Source organism: Vitis vinifera, chromosome 14 (assembly GCF_030704535.1).
Source record: "Vitis vinifera cultivar Pinot Noir 40024 chromosome 14, ASM3070453v1".
NCBI lineage: Eukaryota > Viridiplantae > Streptophyta > Magnoliopsida > Vitales > Vitaceae > Vitis > Vitis vinifera.
The window spans coordinates 330942-350768 of record NC_081818.1 but is presented as its reverse complement, the minus strand read 5'-3'; the positions used below and the strand labels follow the sequence as shown (position 1 = coordinate 350768).

The window sequence follows — 19827 nt, the reverse complement described above, 5'->3', positions numbered from 1 at the left end:
AAAAGATAAAAGAATTTACTGAACCAAGGTTCTCTATTTTAGAGAGATGTTTATGCATAAATTTGGGTCACATAAGCATTCATACTCCTTTTATACCTCTGTACTGGGGATATACACCCCTTTTTTTTTCTAGGCTATCTATTTATAAGATTTATAATTAGCCTATTAGAAAAGTCATTTTGTAGTGTGCAAACTAGTTACAAATTTTAGTTATTTATTCAGAATTTGAAATCATAATGTTTTGAATTGCTCAACTTAAGGTAATTTTGGACAAAAGATGCACCACTTGAATTCTTTTACCATCTTTATATCATGAGACTGTTAAATAAAGTTTTTATAATGAACTTTGATCCATATTCTGATACTTTTTATTACTCCTCTCATGGGACCATAGTTTTTTAAAGGGCGCCTAGGCCTATGACACAATGACTCCCTAGCTTTAGCTCTTCATCTATTTTATTTCTTTTTCATTTTTTTACTTTTATTTTTTATTTTTTTACTTTATTTTAAAATTTTATATAATTGGTTTAGTTTTTGTTGGATACTTTTTTAAAATGCTTGAAATCTTGATCTCTTTGTTATTTGGACTGAATTTTGGACTGTTTTTTTTATAGGTAAATGCAATGAATTTTGGACCATAACTAGTGGTATATGAGTTATGCTAAAATTTTGAATCTCCTAATTTATAATAGGTTGTAGGAGAGCCTATGCCCTTTAGAATTATTAGTTGACTTGCATGAGATTCACCCTTCAATAATTTATTCCAAGGTTCAAATAATCTCAGTTTCATTCTCTGGTTTCTGCATGTATCATTTTAATCTGAACATGAATTGCACTTCAATGAATGCATTGAGCAGTAATCGTAGAATTGCATGTTGATTGTAAGGATGGTACAACATGACTTATTTTGTGCTTTTTGTAGAAACTGTTTCCCTTAACCTATTCACTTGTGAATGCTGCCTGGCTTTCTAACAGAGTATGTTCTCTTAATCCCTTATATATTAGATCTTATTTGAACTCCAAATACTGAATATGTGGTACAGGTTTTTATATCTGGTACTCAATAATTATATCTTTGACTAGATTTCCTTTTTTCTATGAAGAAAAATACTCACAACCTTCTTGGTTGTTGACCTGCATATTTAGATGTTTCATTTTTTATATAGTAAGAAGCCATAATTGTTGTACTCTGTAAAAATTGTAGGTGGCATGCTGTCGCATCATGGACATGGGATGCCCAAGATGAAACCTGTGGGATTTGTAGGATGGCATTTGATGGTTGTTGTCCTGATTGTAAACTCCCTGGAGATGATTGCCCACTAAGTAAGTGGCTGACTTTGGTTACTTTATTGTCTTGCTGTTGTGTATTCAAGTTTGCCCAGATTCTGAATAATTTCTTATTTTTGTAGTTGAATATGCTTATTGTAGGAGCTCCTGCATAAGTTTCCATATATTAGCCACTGAAAATTGGTGGATTTAAAATAACTTCTCCTATCAACTTTGCCACCTTCTCTGAACTACTTTCCCATATTTTTAGTTCAATGTACAGATTTTAGCAGCTTCTCCATTAAGTTCCTCTGTGTTAGTCTTTGACCAATGGTGGATTTAAAATAGTTCTTGCTGTAGGCTACAATTACATCATGCCCTCCCCTAAACTCCCTCCCTGCATTTCTATGTGTTGACTGTTAAGAGTGCATCATGAATGGCATTTTTTGGATGGTTTATGAGGCATAGAAAAGAAAGCATTCAGGTTCAATTTTAGAAATTGAAAGTGTTGTTTCTTGAAAAGCTTACATCTTTCATTTTCACTTTTAATTTTTTGGCCTCGTATTTCATTCTCCTGGATATATCTTGAAATTATATTTTTAAATCTAGAATTTTCCTAGTGGCTTGTAAATCTCCTGTGTCATTTATCTTCTCTATTGCTTTTTCTCCATTATGGATGGATCATTAAGTTTCTTGTGGCCTCTTCACCATTGTGCATGCATCATTTATCATCTCATTTATTTTTTTCTCTATGATGGTTTCTGGACATGGATTGGGAACCTTCCTGCCCCAAGCGTCCCAGCCTAACGTTTTGTTCTTGCTTGGGCATATGTGGAAATTAATCATTAAAATAAGTATGCATGTGGCATGCTTGTTGTTTGGCCAGCATGATTATGATCCTAAGATCTGCATGAGTTAATCTTCCCTAAAGAGAAGTTCATGGGGATCTGGGAAGTGGGTTGTTTGGATGGAATATTTCATTTTATGGGGTTCTTTTGATTGACAAATATTTATATATATAAAAAAAAGATTAAAGAAACTTTTAAGTTTTTTTTTGGAATTGGTATCAATCCAACTAATGATTCTATTAACCATTGTTTTGTCCTGCAGTTTGGGGTGCTTGCAACCATGCATTCCATCTCCATTGCATCTTGAAATGGGTGAATTCGCAGACTCCTCAAGCGCATTGCCCCATGTGCCGTAGGGAATGGCAGTTCAAAGGATGAAATATGCAAGTTGTATGAATTCTTGGTCTATATCTCTATGTCTCAGAAGTGTATTAGTTGATATTAGATGGGCAACACTTTACCTGGAAAGTTAGAGGTTTCAGTCATATATTTAGCTTTGTATATGGCACAAAAACCCCCTTTACTAATTTGATTAACTATTATAATCCTTTACCAGATAATAATGATGATTAGTGATCATACATTGGCATTTTATGTACTTGCTTTTTTGAACCATCTTTTGAAAAAGGAAACACTAGTGTGGAGAAAAGAATAGGCCCTTAAAGAGGTTAAAAGGAAATGTGGGGTTCCTGTACAAAAAGAAACTTAATATGAGATGATAACAGCTGTTTCCTTTATAACACTCAAAACAGCTATTTCATTTAGAGCACCCACCACTGTCAGTGGGATAGGCAAATGCATAAGCACAGTTCTAAAGAAAGTGAAACGACATAAAGAATATTCTAACTTCACTGTTGCATGTCTTATGAAGTGGATATGCTAATGCGTGGCATGTGTGTTAGGCTCAACTTTATTTTCATATCTAGGTAAATAAATAAAAAAAAAGAAGAAAAGTCCAATGCTCCTGCTTGCAAATATGCTAGTGTGCTGGAACATATGCTTGCTATGGAATTTTGCTCCAAGTTGACGAGTTCTGGGTTCCATGGCTCACCTTTGGCTGCCCTCTTTTCTTTAGGTAAATGAATGGTTCTACAATCTGGCCTGATGGTGTTCATTTCAATCGTAGTGTAAAAAAATGCGCTTCCATGTATCATATTTTAGTTTTTATCCATATTCTGTAGTCTGATACTGTAATTACATATCAGATACAGAAGTTCTTCATGCTTGATGGGTACATGGTCATCTTGTTTCTTGTATAAAGCCAAACTCTTTATGTGATGCACAAGTGTTTTGTTTCACACAAGAATGCTTCCTTTGTATGGTGGTTAACTGATCTACTATTTGATTGCTTAAATTACAAGGAAAAAGGAATATTAATTGTAGCTATTACGTGGTTAGGTAAGTCCAAAACTTGGGGGGCCTTTTTGTTGGATGAGAATCGAATCCCATTAACATTTTGGGTGGGAAAAAAGGTGGATAAAATGCTGTTTTCAAAGAACAGCATCCTAAGAATTATAAGGAAGAAAAAAAGTGGCCTAGAAAATAATCTGAATTTCTTTTTTTATATTCTGTCTGCTTTTTATACTCCATCAAATACCCCACCACCATCCTCCTATCTCTGGATGGGAAGGAAAAATAGGTACAAGAAAACATCACTTCATACTTTTAATAGATAATAATAATTGTGAAAATAGTACAAAGACATGGAAACATGGAAACAAATTTGATATTCTAGCAAAACACTAAAATGACCACCACCATTGTAATCACCCACCAACAAGTTTTTCTCCTAATTGAAACAAAATGAAGGAAAAGAACAAAAACCGCTGGCACACGATGAATGTGGAATCATCCATTAGGTAATACTCCAAATCAGTACTGTCCATCCAGAAGTAACAATCAAGCTAACTCCATGGGCCCTCCACATTCCCCCACCACCTGCCACAAAGTTAATACCGGTAATCATCGCCATATCTTAATAAAATGTGACAGACAAAGAAAAGAGCCATAACCCATTTTAAAATAAAATTATTCAATCTTCTATCTTTATATATGGCCATCAGATGCCACTGTTTGTAATGGTCCGAACCCCTCAATTATTAGATCTGATTCAAAAATTTGAATATAAGCATTGGATGGTGAAGGTCAAATCAAGTAGGACTCAAATTTTCTATATCATTTTCTGTATTAAAAAAAAAAGTTCAAAGTAAAACAATTGTACACGTTTCTGTAAATAATTCAACGAGTTAGTCGGCAGGATGTACGTGGCACATGTACAAAAATTGAATTGTGGGTGTAATATGCAAAAATATGCAAGAGAGATGATATTTACCAGAGAGTGGATTATCACTTGGTGATGACATAGACAGCATAGACAATTCCAGGAAGGTAGCCGAAAAAAGTCAGCACCAAACAGATCCAGAACTCCGCCTGCATCATCATGTCACCATTCAGCAATTGGACAAGGGGTATTACAAAGATGAAAACTGTATATGAAGTCAATTTGAATCCAGAAAGTGATTCCGAATTCAATCATTCAGTTAACACAAACCATGATTAGTTTAGAGAGCTGGAAATCGAGTACCTGGCATCCAAACTTGAGGAAGACACCAAGGGGGGGCAAGATGATGGCCAAGAGAATGTCTATGCAGGTGGCTGCCATTTTCTTCACGGGTTTTGGTCACAGAAAGACACAGACTATTAAAGGGTTGAGAGGGAGAGATGATGGAGAAGTTGGGAGAGGAGTAGTTTCTAAAGGTGAGTAACTGCATCAGTAGGTGGTTGCCCATTTATAGACCTAACTAATACGTGGGGTTGTCCCATTGGGTTTAGATATTGTGTGCCCGTTTTCTAAAGGCATTTGGGATATGGCTTTACAGACACATAAAATAAAGATACAGCTCACACAGCATCGGCCAATGAATTGAGGAACGTGGCACGTGGTAGCTTCACATGTGAAAGGCCCACCCCCAAAGTCTTAACTCTTAAGTTTGCGAGTAACTCTCATTGTGGGAGACTTGCAGTTGCAAGAGACGGGTTGGTATGATAATCTAGAGGCTGGTGGGTTGCAAGGACGGTGGCGATCATGGAAGTTGTGATATGGGTTCCACCGTGCATGTGGTGTAAGCTTGGTCCAAAAGTCCAAACCCCACATCACCATCGTCCATGTGTAAAGCATCTGTGCATTTTTCAGTGTCCTACACTTTAGAGATAAGCATGAAAAGGGGGGAAAAAAAAGAGCTGGTTCTTTGAACTTCCTTGCAGACACATATATGTCGATGGGTAATTAAGAGATTCGTTTGTGTGTTTCTAAATTAAAGGTTTGACAATGTAGTTTGGAGCAGCGTGGCACCTCCGGCCAATCATTCCAATTCTGTGGGTGATGGGTATTGGCTTCTGATATGTATCTGTGAGGATTTGAGGAAGCTTCCCGTTTGTGAGTTTGAGAAAACTTTAGCACAAAGACAGAGGATAAGGACAAGGTGTTTTGAGATTGTATTCGCGTGAACAGTATCCATTACCGACACCCCTGCCGCCACCCTCTGCCACCGTATCACAAACTGCCATGTGCCCTTTTCTTAGTTCTCTCTCCACCATTTGTGGGCTTCCCTTCATTTTCGGGTCTTTTGTTTCTCCTGCAAACATTGAAGTTATGATCCAACCCTAAATTCATGCGCTGAAAGTGGATTTGTACAGCTTCTTCCTTGGTTTGTTTTTATGATATCCCACATGGTTGGAATCAAGGAGAAGTTGTATATAAATGGTGACAAATGGTATATATAGAGTCGATGGGAGAGCTTGACCCCACTTGCGATACTCCCGTATGTATTGTTTTGGGATACTTTTGACGCTTTCTGCTTCTAGTCTCAATAAAATACTGGGAAAGATACTGAAGATTTTGCTTATAACTGGGAATTTTTTTATTTGATAGAGATGCGATGCGATGAGAGGTCCATCCCCATTAAAATTCTTCCACAAAGGGTTATCTCCAACTCCTCCCAGTCCCAGTCCTACTCATCTCAACCATCTACTGAACACAGCCATTCAAACCAGAAGCCTCAAGCATGCTACCCAAATTCATACTCAAATCATCATAAAAAACTATACATCCCTGCCTTTTCTTTTCAACAACCTCATCAACTTATATGCGAAATGTGGGTGTCTCAATCAAGCCCTCCTTCTCTTCTCAATCACCCATCACCATTTCAAGACTATTGTCACTTGGACATCTCTTATCACCCACTTATCTCATTTCAACATGCACCTCCAAGCCTTATCCCTTTTCAACCAAATGAGGTGCTCTGGTCCCTACCCCAATCAATTCACCTTCTCTTCAATTCTATCCGCTTCTGCCGCCACCATGATGGTTCTGCATGGTCAACAGCTGCATTCTTTGATCCATAAACATGGGTTTGACGCGAATATCTTTGTTGGCACCGCTTTGGTTGACATGTATGCCAAGTGTGCTGACATGCACTCCGCAGTGAGAGTGTTTGATCAAATGCCTGAGAGAAACCTGGTTTCCTGGAATTCTATGATTGTCGGGTTCTTTCATAACAACTTGTATGATAGGGCAGTTGGGGTTTTCAAGGACGTTCTTAGGGAGAAAACGGTCATTCCCAATGAAGTAAGTGTTTCTAGTGTGTTGAGTGCTTGTGCCAACATGGGGGGCTTGAATTTTGGGAGACAGGTTCACGGGGTTGTCGTTAAGTTTGGTTTGGTTCCTTTAACTTATGTGATGAATTCGCTGATGGATATGTACTTTAAATGTAGGTTCTTTGATGAAGGTGTCAAGCTGTTTCAGTGTGTGGGGGATAGAGATGTTGTAACATGGAATGTACTGGTTATGGGGTTTGTCCAAAATGACAAATTTGAAGAAGCGTGCAATTATTTTTGGGTCATGAGGAGGGAAGGGATTTTACCTGATGAGGCCTCATTCTCTACTGTTCTTCATTCTTCCGCTAGTCTGGCTGCATTACATCAAGGCACTGCAATCCATGATCAGATAATAAAATTAGGGTATGTGAAGAATATGTGCATTTTGGGATCTTTAATTACAATGTATGCAAAATGTGGGAGCCTGGTTGATGCTTATCAAGTCTTTGAAGGGATTGAGGATCACAATGTGATCAGTTGGACAGCCATGATCTCAGCTTACCAGCTGCATGGCTGTGCAAACCAAGTGATTGAATTGTTTGAGCATATGCTAAGTGAGGGGATTGAACCGAGTCATGTTACTTTTGTCTGTGTTCTATCAGCTTGTAGCCATACTGGGCGTGTTGAAGAGGGACTTGCTCACTTCAATTCCATGAAGAAAATTCATGATATGAACCCTGGGCCCGAACACTACGCCTGCATGGTTGACTTGCTTGGTCGTGCTGGTTGGTTGGATGAAGCTAAGAGGTTTATAGAATCAATGCCAATGAAGCCCACCCCATCTGTCTGGGGAGCTCTGCTTGGGGCTTGCAGGAAATACGGCAATCTGAAAATGGGAAGAGAAGCTGCAGAGAGACTTTTTGAGATGGAGCCATATAATCCGGGAAACTACGTGCTGCTTGCTAACATGTGCACACGCAGTGGAAGGCTGGAAGAAGCTAATGAGGTGAGGAGATTGATGGGTGTCAATGGGGTAAGAAAGGAACCTGGCTGTAGCTGGATTGATGTTAAGAACATGACATTTGTGTTCACTGCACATGATAGATCACATTCAAGTTCGGATGAGATCTATAAGATGCTAGAGAAGTTGGAGAAATTGGTGAAGAAGAAAGGGTATGTGGCTGAAACTGAATTTGTCACTAACCATCTGGAAGAGAACGAGGAGGAGCAGGGCTTGTGGTATCACAGTGAGAAACTAGCCCTTGCATTTGGACTACTAACCCTTCCTATCGATTCTCCAATTAGAATAAAGAAGAACCTGAGGACTTGTGGTCATTGTCATACAGTTATGAAACTTGCTTCAAAGATTTTTGACAGAGAGATTATTGTCAGGGATATCAATCGGTTCCACCGGTTTGCAGATGGTTTTTGTTCCTGTGGAGATTACTGGTGACTAGACTCAGCATAATTTGATGAGTCCCAAACACCATCTTGGAAGCCTCTCTTTTTTCATTTTCCTTTTTAATCGAAGTTAACATTATTTTAAAAAAAATGTCAAAATAATGTCACCCTTAGCAGTGTTGTATTTTTTGAGCTGCCTAACCGAATTTCTTCTGTAACATTATTATCAAATCTTGAGAAATCTTCTTTAAAGGAAGCTAGAGTTCTGGCTTAGACTAGCACACTTAGACTAGCACATCCAATTTTCCTGTTTGCAAACCTTTGAATTTACTTGTCTTTTACATTGTCATTGTTGCCAATAGGCATCTTATTTGTATATTTATTATACCTCTTGCAATGTTTCCCACTCTTCATAACCCCACACTTTCTTCTTAAGGTAAGTAAGATAAAGGGCCAGGCATGGTGGGGTAGGAGCATCCTGTTGACAGTCTTTTTGGCTTGACCAAGAAGTTTTATGTCCTCTGATCACTGTTCTTTGTTTTTGAATTTTTAAAAAGGGGATCCAAAATGCATCATATGCTAATTGGTCTATGAGATATTCTATCATTGACCATTAGTATCTGGGCTGTGAAATTGTGATAAAATTGTTATGAACTGTTTGATGAACTCTATACTAAAGCCAGGAGGATATGAGGAATTCTCATCAAAGATTTGAGTGCATATTCATGATAATTACTTTGCTAATCCAGTGGAGTTCCAAAGGCATGCACAAGAGATTACTTGATAAATGTTGAAGCCTATGAAAGCATTCTGCAATAAATTAAGAATGCATCCCCTCAAATTGCTTCCATCAGGTACTTTTGATGGTTTTGGTCTCTCCTTGTTGATTTTTGTTTGGAGCTAAAACTTTATGTATTATCATCATAATTATGAAATTTTATGATCAAATATTACGTTGATTTGAGATTTTTATAGTTGATTTTTAATTCTGCAGATCCTAACTTATTGGCAACTAGTTGCTAAGAAACCCCAGAACCAGGAAAGCTGTGGATGCTGTGCAACAGTACTTCAAATAGAATTAGGACAGAAGGTTAGAAGTAACAAAAATTGACTATGAGCAAAGAGATTTCAGAAGTTTAATGTTCTTACCGCAGGCCACTGAGGAGATTTTTCTCCAAGCAGCATCTTTCTATCACAAAATGGGTCCCAAGTTCCTGTATGTAGAATGAAGTGATCATTAGGTCATCCCCGAGCTCATCATAACCAAAAGGAGGAAACAGTTTTAAAAAACCCAATAGAACAGTATGCTTCCTTTCCTGACCTGTTAAAACTTAAAAAGATAAGGTTTAGTTTAGGTCTATAACATAGCTGTGTTATTTTAAACCCAGGTTCTTGTGGATGGGACGTGCAAGCAGAATTCTCTATATCCTTAATTAAGTTGCAGTGCCCAGTAATGATTGTTTTGGAATCTCTGCAAAGCTGTCTTTTGGAATTTCCTTTTTGCCTTTTGTCTGTCCCTTTTGATTCTCCTGGGTGTAGCTAGGGGCTGTGGAGTCATCCATCTGATAACCATGGCCTATTATTGAAGACAAAGGTGCATGAACTTGGATATTGCTACTACTATCTGATGAGAGTATGCTGCCTTGGAAGGACGGTTGCTATTATTATCTGATGAGGGTGAACTGGTGAAGCTGTCTCTGCAGAAACTTTCTATCCCTGTATATCCTTTCAGAAACATAGATTGCATGCATGCATGTAGTGCTCAATGCGTAAGAGGATTCTGTTCTGAAAGTAAGTTGCATTAGAAAATTGAGACTACTTCCTAATTTGATGCTCTTTGATCTGTTTCTTGCATGATATATAACATGATGTGGTCATATCTTGCAGTTGCACCACAAGACTAGTTTCTTTCTTCCTCTTTTTATTTTTATTTTATTTTATTTTATTTTTTATTTTTTAACTCTTCAAACAATAATCTCTTAGGAGTCCTATTATAGTGAACCAAAGTGGCTTTTTTGTACAGTAATTGGTGAATTTTATCAAGGGGAATCACTGTTACAATATGGCAGGTGTTCCTTCTTAAGTTGCTTTCATAAAGGAAACAACCTATTTATTGCCTGTCCACAGAAGTGCAACTCATAAACCTCTCTGGTGAGAAAAGTAATTACTCTTTTTTTTATTCGATGACATTGCAATAATGATGCCGACATGGTCTCATTAAAGCCAGATTTCTCTAAGGTTGATGCAACACAGTTGAGCTATCTCATCACAAGCTTGGGCAGGTCTCAGGCTTTACTTTAATGTGTCGTGTAGACTTTGTATGGGCAAACCTCCCCAGAACCACCACCACTAACACCCCTTGAGTTCCCATATCACAAATTTATGAAAATATCCATTTGAAGAACATGAGTCCTCTCTACTGTTGAAATAACGCCCATGTGACTCTATTACCTGCCACACGCATGTTTATTTCAAAAGTTATGCTGCCCTGATCTCTGTCATTCTGAATTTAGTAAAATCTTTAAACCTGAATTTCATAAAATCATGGGCAGAAGTAATATTATAATCAATTGAATCATTTGAGGCCCATTAATGAACTTGCAAAATGGAAATTATTTTTTTCCTATCAGTGCTCCATGTTTTGATGTTTGCACTCCTGTTCAAGTCCTGTGGGATGTAAACATAAAAGGAGTGGAGGTAGCTGAACATATGTACATGGTTTGGAGCAAGGGCGTACCAATCATTATGTTATTAAAAAACAGTGCTATTATTTGAATTATTACAGATTGAACATGATTTTCAGGGACACAAGAAATTGTATTGAATACTAGATATTGTTGGTAGCACCTAAAGACAAGAGAAAAGATGAAGACAGGTTGGTGGTAGATAACAGCACCCTGGCCCCTGTGCTTCTGCTCCACTTACAGAGCAATTTAAGTTTTCTAGCCTAAAATATGTCTGTCCATGTTAGATGGGTCTATCAGTCATGTGCAGATTGCAGGGAAGCAGAGACAATGGTCTGCAGAAATTGTTAGTACTGAGAAAGCATGATTCATGCTTGGTCCAATAAAAAGGCTCCGCGGCCAAGACGAGCACTAATTTAAGTGAGGTCAGTCCTACCTCCATTATCCCATAGGGGCTCACTCCATTAATTTACAATATCCTCTCTTCTTCCCACATCTCTGTATGAGACACTGTATATTTCCCTTTTTTAATCTAGTATCCCTTCTGTGTCTGATATATTTTACATGGGATCATCAGGTCAATGCCAACTTTCTCAGGAAAATTATTTCTTTTGTTTCTTTTAGGCACAGTACATTATTTATCTATATTTGCCTTACATGCTGTTTTGGATTAATAATAGGCTCCATTCTGTATTGTTTTAAGGTTGTTGTTCTGTTTAGGCTTTGTGGACAATTTAGAACTAAAAAAATGAAGTCATCAGAGGCAAACAAGAAGATTTTGGTTGCTGTTGCAGGACCTCGGGTTACAAGATCAGACAAAATATGCTCATCTATTGAATCATAGTCGGTTCAAGAATTTAGTGCGGTGGATAACCTAGAAGATTGCAGTTTAAAAATAAGACACATGATACTTAGTCCTAAAATGGAAGAAGTTAGTCCTATCATTAGTATTGGAATGTTTGACATGGTTAGGCTGCAAATATGCTGTGTGGGGTAGCCCCAAATGCAACTAACACGTCTGCTGAGTTGGTGTTTGTCTAATGCTGCCTTTTCTGGCTTCTGGGTCACCTTATCTGTCAGTCTATTCATATGGACTTTGAAGAATTGCTGTAATTTCTAGGAAGATGATTCATATGTGATCTGATGTGCCTATACCATTGTTATTTTTGCGAAGTAAGATACTTTTGTTTGAAAAACCGATGTGGGTTAAGTCTTTTCACTTTTGCAACTGGTATTTGTATTTTGCTTTAAGAAAAGAAAGTAAACGTTATTGTTAGGTGAGTCCATGCTTTTCTCCTGTGATCACGTCAGGGTTGGGTTTCCTTTTAAAAGTGGTTGTATATTTTAATGCAGGGGTGCTGGAAAGAAGCTGCCTCAGAACAAGGTGGAACAAAACTTTTTATAAGAGTAAAATTAGAATTTGGGGGGGAAATTGCTGCAGTTTACCAATAGGGAAGACCCCTAGTGTGCCTGCTGTAACGAAGTTGATTGATTGAATTCCCCTAGACTTGAAGATGATTCAGTCATGTCCTTTTCATCAAAGACAAACCAAACTCAAAAAACTTTACAGAATAGTGGGCACTGAGCAGTGGCAAAGCCATTGTCTTGCATAGGGGACACGTGGTTGGGGTTGGGTCAATTGCAGGAGGGGGGGAAACACTGTGTCTCGGTCAGGAGCTGCCAATATCAAGTCCATGTCCATGGCCACAAAAGGATGAGCACAGTGTCACGTGAATTGCACACCATCCCATTCGACACTCAGCTTCCACAAGCTCAAAAAAATTTTCTGGGTCACAATCAAAATCACTGAAGAAGGAACATGCATGCACCAAAGGGGAAGGTAAAAGAAAGGGGAAAGATGCTAGAAATGAGGAGAGGGGGTCCACATTGGATAGTGCCAAATCCCTTACTGGATCACATAAGGGTCCACCTGGAAAATCTATTTTCCTTTTTCCCCCACTGTTTGGTTCCGTCTATGGGCATTGCCCACCTCTCTCTCAATCAAAACTAACCGAATTTAATAGACGTTTACTGAGTAGAAAGCAAATAAACAACTATTGATCTTGTGCATAGAAGACAGAGACATCCCCTAATCTCATCAACCCAAATCTAATCAAATTCATATTTTAATCCAGTGGGTCCTTCCTCTCTATCTTACTGGATAAAGGCAGTGATTTGGGTGTCCCCTAATGAACCCTATCATGCTCTTTTCAACAAAGGGCACTTGTGAGGGCGACAAACAATTCCTTCTATTATAAACTATTGGGGAGGTGGTAATCTGATCTCACATTTTCAGCTTTTTAACTGAGAATCAAAATACTTTAAATTCTTCAAGTAAAATAAAAGAATTTGATTTTACATTTACAAATAATAACAAATGTAGAGTCTAAGTCTAGGTGACAATGAAAGCAGAGTAGAATAAATGAGAAACCCATGATGGACAAAGCAATTACTTTATGAATCCTTGAGAACCCAAAACTTTCAAACCCAAGGATAATGCTAGAAGTAGGAAAAAGGGCAAGGCACCCAATCTTGAGTTGTTTTTTTATATTAGGGAAAGGGGAATGAATACATATAAACCCCACAAGTATAACTATATTTTGGGATAACATTTAAAAACATATAGAATGGAATAGAATAATATTGTTGAATTCGAATACATGGAACAGAGACACTGCACCTCCCTTATCTGATTAGAACCACCCTATCATTTACTCTTCACAACAAAGAGGCCATGAGGCCAAAGGGTGAGTGTGGTGGTGTGTGGTGTGTGGTGTGGGGCACAGGGTGTATATAAAATAATTAAATATAGTGCAATTTCAATAATGAGAGAGTGACACAATTCACAAGAACCGTTGGATGAGAATAGAGACAATGGGCCCACACTTACACATACAAATGGAAGAAAAAAATTTTAAAAACTCAAAAAACTAGAAAAGCAGTGCAAACTTGAAAATGAAGTATGATTGGTTAAAAAGGAACTTGACTGTGGTTAAAGGTGAGAGGGCAGTTGTTGGGTTAGCCCCCTGCCACTGCAACAAATCAAAGACTTCCCATTGTTCCCAAGCCTTTCGCCGTCTTCTACTACCACCCATCTCACCTCTCTCGATAACTTCAGCTTCTGAGTCTCAAGTTTCAGTTTTTTCCACATCTTCATGCATCTGGATTGGCGTCTTTTTTTGTTTGGTTCGAGGAGGCTTCAATTTTCCAAAAGTTTTTTGTTTCCTTTTCATTGAGTTCAATGGCAATTTGCTCACTGGGTTGTGACTTGGAGTGATATAATTGGAGGTGAAGCTTACTTACTTGGTTCTGAGATTTGGGTTTCTTTATGTACTTGGTTTTTAGTGGAGATTATTGAGATTTTATTGAATAATTTAGCAAATCTGTTGTGGGTTTATCTGGGGTTTTTTTAATTTATTATTTGATGATTGAAAAAGCGGAAAGGATGGAGTTTTTTAACTCAAAGCAGCTTAATTTAGAGGGTTTTCGGATCTTTCTGAGTCATTAAAGAATTGGTTTGACTGATAAAATCATTTTTAATTTATATGTAATTTAGTGATTAGGACATTGGTATTAAAAGCAAGATTTTGTTCTGGAAATTATGTAACTGTAAAAGGAGTAGAAGGCTTTTCCTTTTTGCTCCTGTTACTTCAACCGGGATTGTCTTTAACTAGGCTTCCGCTGATGGCCATGCTAGTTTTTGGGTTGTTGAGAGGGAGAGTTGATTTATAGAATCATAAGAGTGCACCAATGGCAAAGTGATTGTGATAGCAATTAGAAAATAGTAATTCAAATCCTCATCATGCCTTTCTCTGAGCTTTATCGAATGGCTAAGGGGAAACCCGAATCAGTGCAACAGAAAACAAATGATCTCTCTTTTGGGTAAGTGTTCAATTTCTTTCATTTGACTTATTTTACCATATTTACAAGCTTAGTCCTTGATTGCATTACTGAGTACTCCCGATATTTCCTGGCTTTCCCTTTTGATTTATTTGCTTCATTTTCTGGGCTTTAAATGCAGACCTGAAAACGATTTTGTTGAGCTAGTATGGGAAGGTGGTCAGATTATGATGCAAGGTCAGTCCAGTAGAGCTAGGAAGAGTCCCTTATCTAACAGTTTTCCATCTCACACCCCTAAGCCTCGTGATAAAGATACTGGACATGGCACCAATTCAAAGATGGGAAAGTTCGGGTCAATGGATTTTATCTTGAATGATTTTCCATTGTCCGTGCCATCTGCTGAAATGGGGTTGAGTCAAGACGATGATATGGTACCTTGGTTGAATTATCCCATCGATGAATCTTTACAACATGATTATTGTTCAGATTTCTTGCAAGAATTATCCGGTGTCACTGTAAACGAGTTATCCACTCATTGCAATTTTGCATCCGGGGAGAAGAGGAATAGTAATAATCAGACAATTAAAGATTCCAATACCATTTCTGCACATAATGGTGTGAGTCTAGAACAAGGGAATGCATCTAAAGCTTCTGCAGCAGGTGTTGAGCCTAGTAGGCCGAGAAGTAGCCAGTTATATCCCCCATCATCCCAGCAGTGTCAAACGCTATTTCCATCTATGAGATCAAAAGTTTCAGATCCCATCAGTAATAACACAAGCAATGCTATGCACCATACAGTTTCTGGCAACTCCATTCGGCTTCCAGCTTCCACAAGTGGTTTTTCGAGCACAAAGACCCAGAAGCAAGATCCAGGACAGACTAGAAATAACTCTGGGTTGATGAACTTCTCCCATTTCTCACGACCTGCGGCTCTTGTTAAAGCTAATCTTCAGAACATTGGTGCTATTGCTGGTCCTAGTTCATCAAGCAAAGATAGAATTGGAAGTAAGGATAAGCAGCCTGCTGCCAGCAGTAGAAATCCTGCTGAATCCAGACATGTTGATTCCAGTTGTGGTTTACAGAAGGATGTGGATTCTCATAGTGAACCTGTTATGGTGCCTGCAAGTGTTGATTTAAAACCGGTGGTGGCTAAAACTATGGAGGAACCACTTCCTGCTGAGCAATCCCCAGTCATTTGCCAAGAAGGTGCCTGCAAGAATGAAAAATCCTCCAACCAAGTTCTTGGTGCAAGAACTGCTAAAGGGATTCCAGATGGTGAAAAGACTATAGAGCCAGCAGTTGCTTGTTCTTCTGTTTGCTCAGGCAATAGCGTGGAGAGAGCTTCAAATGACCCAAAACATAATTTAAAGAGAAAATGCCGTGACACAGAGGAGTCTGAATGCCCGAGTGAAGTGAGTGAAGATGTTCAATTTACATCGTTTTCCTTGTTTCTAGATCTTTCCTTTCTTTGCCTCATTCTTCCCTGTTACCAACAAATCAATTATTTGCAGGATGTTGAAGAAGAATCAGTGGGTGTGAGAAAATCAGCTCCTGCTAAGGGAGGTACAGGTTCTAAGAGAAGTCGAGCAGCAGAAGTGCATAATTTATCCGAAAGGGTTAGCAATAAAAAGACATTGTCTGCCTTGTTTTATTTATTTTAACTTTGATTTTATTTCATCTGTGTTGGTTCTGGAATTTAAGATCCTTTCTGGTGCTTATTTTGGACCTTTTGGAACAGAGGAGAAGGGACAGGATCAACGAGAAGATGCGTGCATTACAAGAACTCATACCCAACTGCAATAAGGTTGATATGTTATCTACAATTCAAACTAATGGCTTGACGACATCTATAAGTTTTGTAATGACTGTTATCTCACTGTGCGTTTAGATTCTAACATTCAGTTTTACTTTGGTCTTGAGGATGTAGAATTAATTTGTGGTAGTTTTTCAAGAATCATGGAAATTTGAAAGTAAAAGCTGACCCCAGACAAGATTTTAAACTTTTGGTCTGGTATGCTTGTTCTTTCTTGATTTCGTTGATACATTGGGGGATGGTCTAAGGTCTTTGGTTTTTGGCCTTTAGCTTTAGGCCCTAATGTTTTTTTTTTCTTCGCTTTTCTCTCCTGGAGCTCCTTGTATGGTTCACATGCCTAGGGTTCAACTTCCCTCAGCGCTTTATTTGTGATACTGCATAAAGAAAATGTTTTGACCACTTTGAGCTGATTTTTGTTGCTTCAGAAAGTACTAATTTCTGAAATTCTATGGAAACATGCAGATGTGGTTAAAACAATGAATTAAACAACCAATTAATACTTGATAGTTTGATTCTCCTAACCATGCATTTTGTATGATAAGGTGGACAAAGCATCAATGCTTGATGAAGCCATTGAGTACTTGAAAACCCTTCAACTTCAAGTACAGGTGAACTTTCTTTTCTTACCTTTTCTCCTTTTTTTTTTCTTTTTCTTTTTCACTTATTTTTCTATTTTCTTTTCTGCATTTTGATGATCAAAGTAACTGCATTGGTGTCATGGCATATTGCTGCGCAGATTATGTCAATGGGAACCGGATTGTGCATGCCTCCCATGATGTTGCCGACTGGAATGCAGCACATACATGCAGCTCATATGGGTCACTTTCCACCCATGGGTGTTGGAATGGGCATGGGAATGGGGATGGGTTATGGGATGGGCATGCTTGATATGAATGGTGGTTCTCCCAGTTGCCCCTTTATTCAGGCACCTCCAATGCAAGGAACACATTTCCCTGGTCGACCTATTTCGGTCCCTCCTAATTTGCATGGGATGGTGGGATCCAATCTTCAAGTATTTGGGCTTCCTGGTCAAGGAATTCCCTTGTCGATGCCTCATGCACCATTAATTCCTATGTCTGGGAGTCCCCTTATGAAGTCTTCCATGGCACTGAATGACTCTGGGGCAGCAGGCTCTATGGAAGTTCCTGATTCTGCTCCAGCCTCAAGTTCAAAAGATCTGATACAAAATGTGAACTCACAAGTGATGCAAAACAATGATGCCAATAGCTCAATGGCATCAAGTCAGGTTTGTCCATTCTCTATGGAGTTGCATTTCTGAAAGAAAAAATTGAAATCACTGCTGTCAGCTAAGTGGGGTACATTTTACATAAAATGTAGATGCAACATATATTTTTATGGATGAACTTGGTATTTAGGAAAATTTTGACAACTGCTATAAAAGAAGACACCAGGAGAAACATGATCAATTTAATTAGTTTAATACAAAAACTTTCCTCACATAAAATGAAAATGTGTTTTAACCTTCATTTTTTTATTCAGGTTGGGGTGTGGGTTGGGGAACATAAATGTGCTAGATATAGGATTTTTACTCTCTGTCTCATCCACACACATGCATATAGGATTCTTTCTTTCTGCTCTCTCTCTCTCTCTTTCATTATTGCCTCGATTAAACTCTCATAGCTGGAGGAATGCTGACAAAAACACTAGTTTCTTTGTGGGAGGAAGGTTCTTTCTCCGTGTTTGCCATTGCATAGATTGCCTTAACTGAAGTGTCATAACCATAGGAGTGCCAACTAAGATGCTAATTCATTTATAAGAGGAAAATGAATTTGGACAAAAAATACTTTGGTACCGTATGCTCAGTTTCTTATAGTATGACCATCACTACTACTCCTATAACTACTTGTTATGTTTTGTACCTAGTAAAAGTTTCAGGAATGCCTTTGCAGAGAGCTTCTTTTCCTAGTTTATGGATGCAGAATCTCCCCCATCAGGAATGAAATGGAATGAAGTAAAGATAATAACAAATTTGTACTTGTTCCTTGTATATAAAGGCAGATTACTAGATTCTACCAACCATCCAGAACTTTTCCCCTACATTGTCTGTAACTTTCTATTGTTCCTTTAAAATGAGTTGCAGTCTAGCCTTAGGTAATCTCAATCCAATAAACTTGTGTTGTTTGTAATGTCAGTGTCAGGAGCAGTCTGCTTTGGTGCAAAAAAATGATCAAGCCCCAGATGTTAGTCACGGTGAAGGTGTTTGACTCTGCCAGCACAAATGACATTGTACCTAGTGGAGCAGCCTGTGAGTGGATTTTAGCGAGTCCATATTCTTGATTTTCCATTCATGTGATTAGCATTAAATGCTGATTCAATGAAGAAAATATTAACACCCACTTGTATATGCAGGTTGTCATTGACAGACATGATAGACGACCTGAATGGAGAAGAGAGGAATCAGTTTTGCAGCCTATGGAGATTGAATCTTATAATTGTTTGTCAGAGATCTGGGCAAATCTCATTCAATTATTGAGAAAAACGTTCCTTGGAGTTGCAGAGTGAGGTGGAACCCTGACAATGACGATCAGAATATTAGTTTCAGGACACTAAAGACTAAAAACTGCACAGATTTTGGTACGATGAAGAGTTTCAGAGTTGAACCTTTCTCTTGCATTTGTACATTCACTTCCGTGCCCACCCAGTTATTCCAATGTCAAAAGAGTTGAACTTCTTAGAACATGTATTCAAATGTGTTTAAGACCTGTGTTAATAATTCTTTAAATTAATGAAATCATAGTTTTGGCAAGCAAATCATCTCTCTCTCTCTCTCTCTCTCTCCATGTTGTGGGTATTAGAACAGCTTCATCTATTCCTATAACTTATGCATTTGATGGTGTTTAGTGGTTCTTAATATTTGTGGATGTGTTTATGATATGGACAAACTAGGTAAGAATAGTTTGCTCTGAAGTTAGATATTGGATTTGGTGAAGTACCGTTCACATCAAATGCTTGATTTAGGTTGTATTCTCTGTTTAGCTCCTGGTGACAGCATTACAGCCATGAAATTTCATCTTAATTCCTTCTGGGTATCCAATCAATCCATCATGACTCCTCTACCATGAGTCCACGTGTGGGCAATAATGGTTTTAAACGTCCTAATCCTCCCTACCCATGAATCACTGGCCTCCCTTCCATCATTGAGGTACCCTGTACCCACACCTTTTCAAAAGAAAAATGCAACTTTAAGGCTGCTTTCTACTTGCTTAATCATGGATTTCTTGACCCATTGTGTCGTTTTAGTGGGGTATGAAGCTTGTTAGTATTGTATAGGATTTCTTTTTCCTGCAAAACCCGGATTGATGTTAACAGTAATCATATTCTACAAACCATCGAGTTCTATAACATAAAATTTTCATAT

General features: G+C 38.2%; 2 protein-coding genes and 1 long non-coding RNA gene across 6 annotated transcripts; all 3 read left to right on the top strand.

Annotated features, from left to right (window-relative positions):
• The first annotated feature begins 975 nt into the window (after positions 1-975).
• LOC100264934 (anaphase-promoting complex subunit 11) lies at positions 976-2693 on the top strand. 2 transcript variants are annotated; one of them, XR_009467629.1, is made up of 3 exons: positions 976-1043; positions 1205-1323; positions 2377-2693. It is a non-coding gene; the product is annotated as an anaphase-promoting complex subunit 11 (long non-coding RNA). The 2 variants fall into 2 exon arrangements; XR_002031816.2 differs by having other exon boundaries at positions 983-1037.
• A 2254-nt stretch (positions 2694-4947) lies between these two features.
• On the top strand, positions 4948-8392 carry LOC100242647 (pentatricopeptide repeat-containing protein At2g22070). The gene is made up of 2 exons (XM_019225211.2): positions 4948-6741; positions 6888-8392. Exons 1-2 carry the CDS (start codon positions 6680-6682, stop codon positions 8161-8163), a joined length of 1338 nt encoding a protein of 445 aa, XP_019080756.1. The 5' UTR covers positions 4948-6679; the 3' UTR covers positions 8164-8392.
• Positions 8393-13753: 5361 nt separating this feature from the next.
• Positions 13754-19220, top strand: LOC100247781 (transcription factor PIF3). Of its 3 annotated transcripts, none has more exons than XM_010661464.3 (9): positions 13754-14677; positions 14817-14872; positions 15122-16047; positions 16147-16251; positions 16374-16439; positions 16991-17056; positions 17185-17694; positions 18602-18714; positions 18819-19220. In XM_010661464.3, exons 1-8 carry the CDS (start codon positions 14598-14600, stop codon positions 18671-18673), a joined length of 1881 nt encoding a protein of 626 aa, XP_010659766.1. In that variant the 5' UTR covers positions 13754-14597; the 3' UTR covers positions 18674-18714; positions 18819-19220. The 3 variants fall into 3 exon arrangements, with proteins under 3 accessions (XP_010659766.1, XP_010659764.1, XP_019080611.1); XM_019225066.2 differs by having other exon boundaries at positions 13755-14083; XM_010661462.3 differs by having other exon boundaries at positions 14817-16047.
• The last annotated feature ends 607 nt before the right edge of the window (positions 19221-19827 follow it).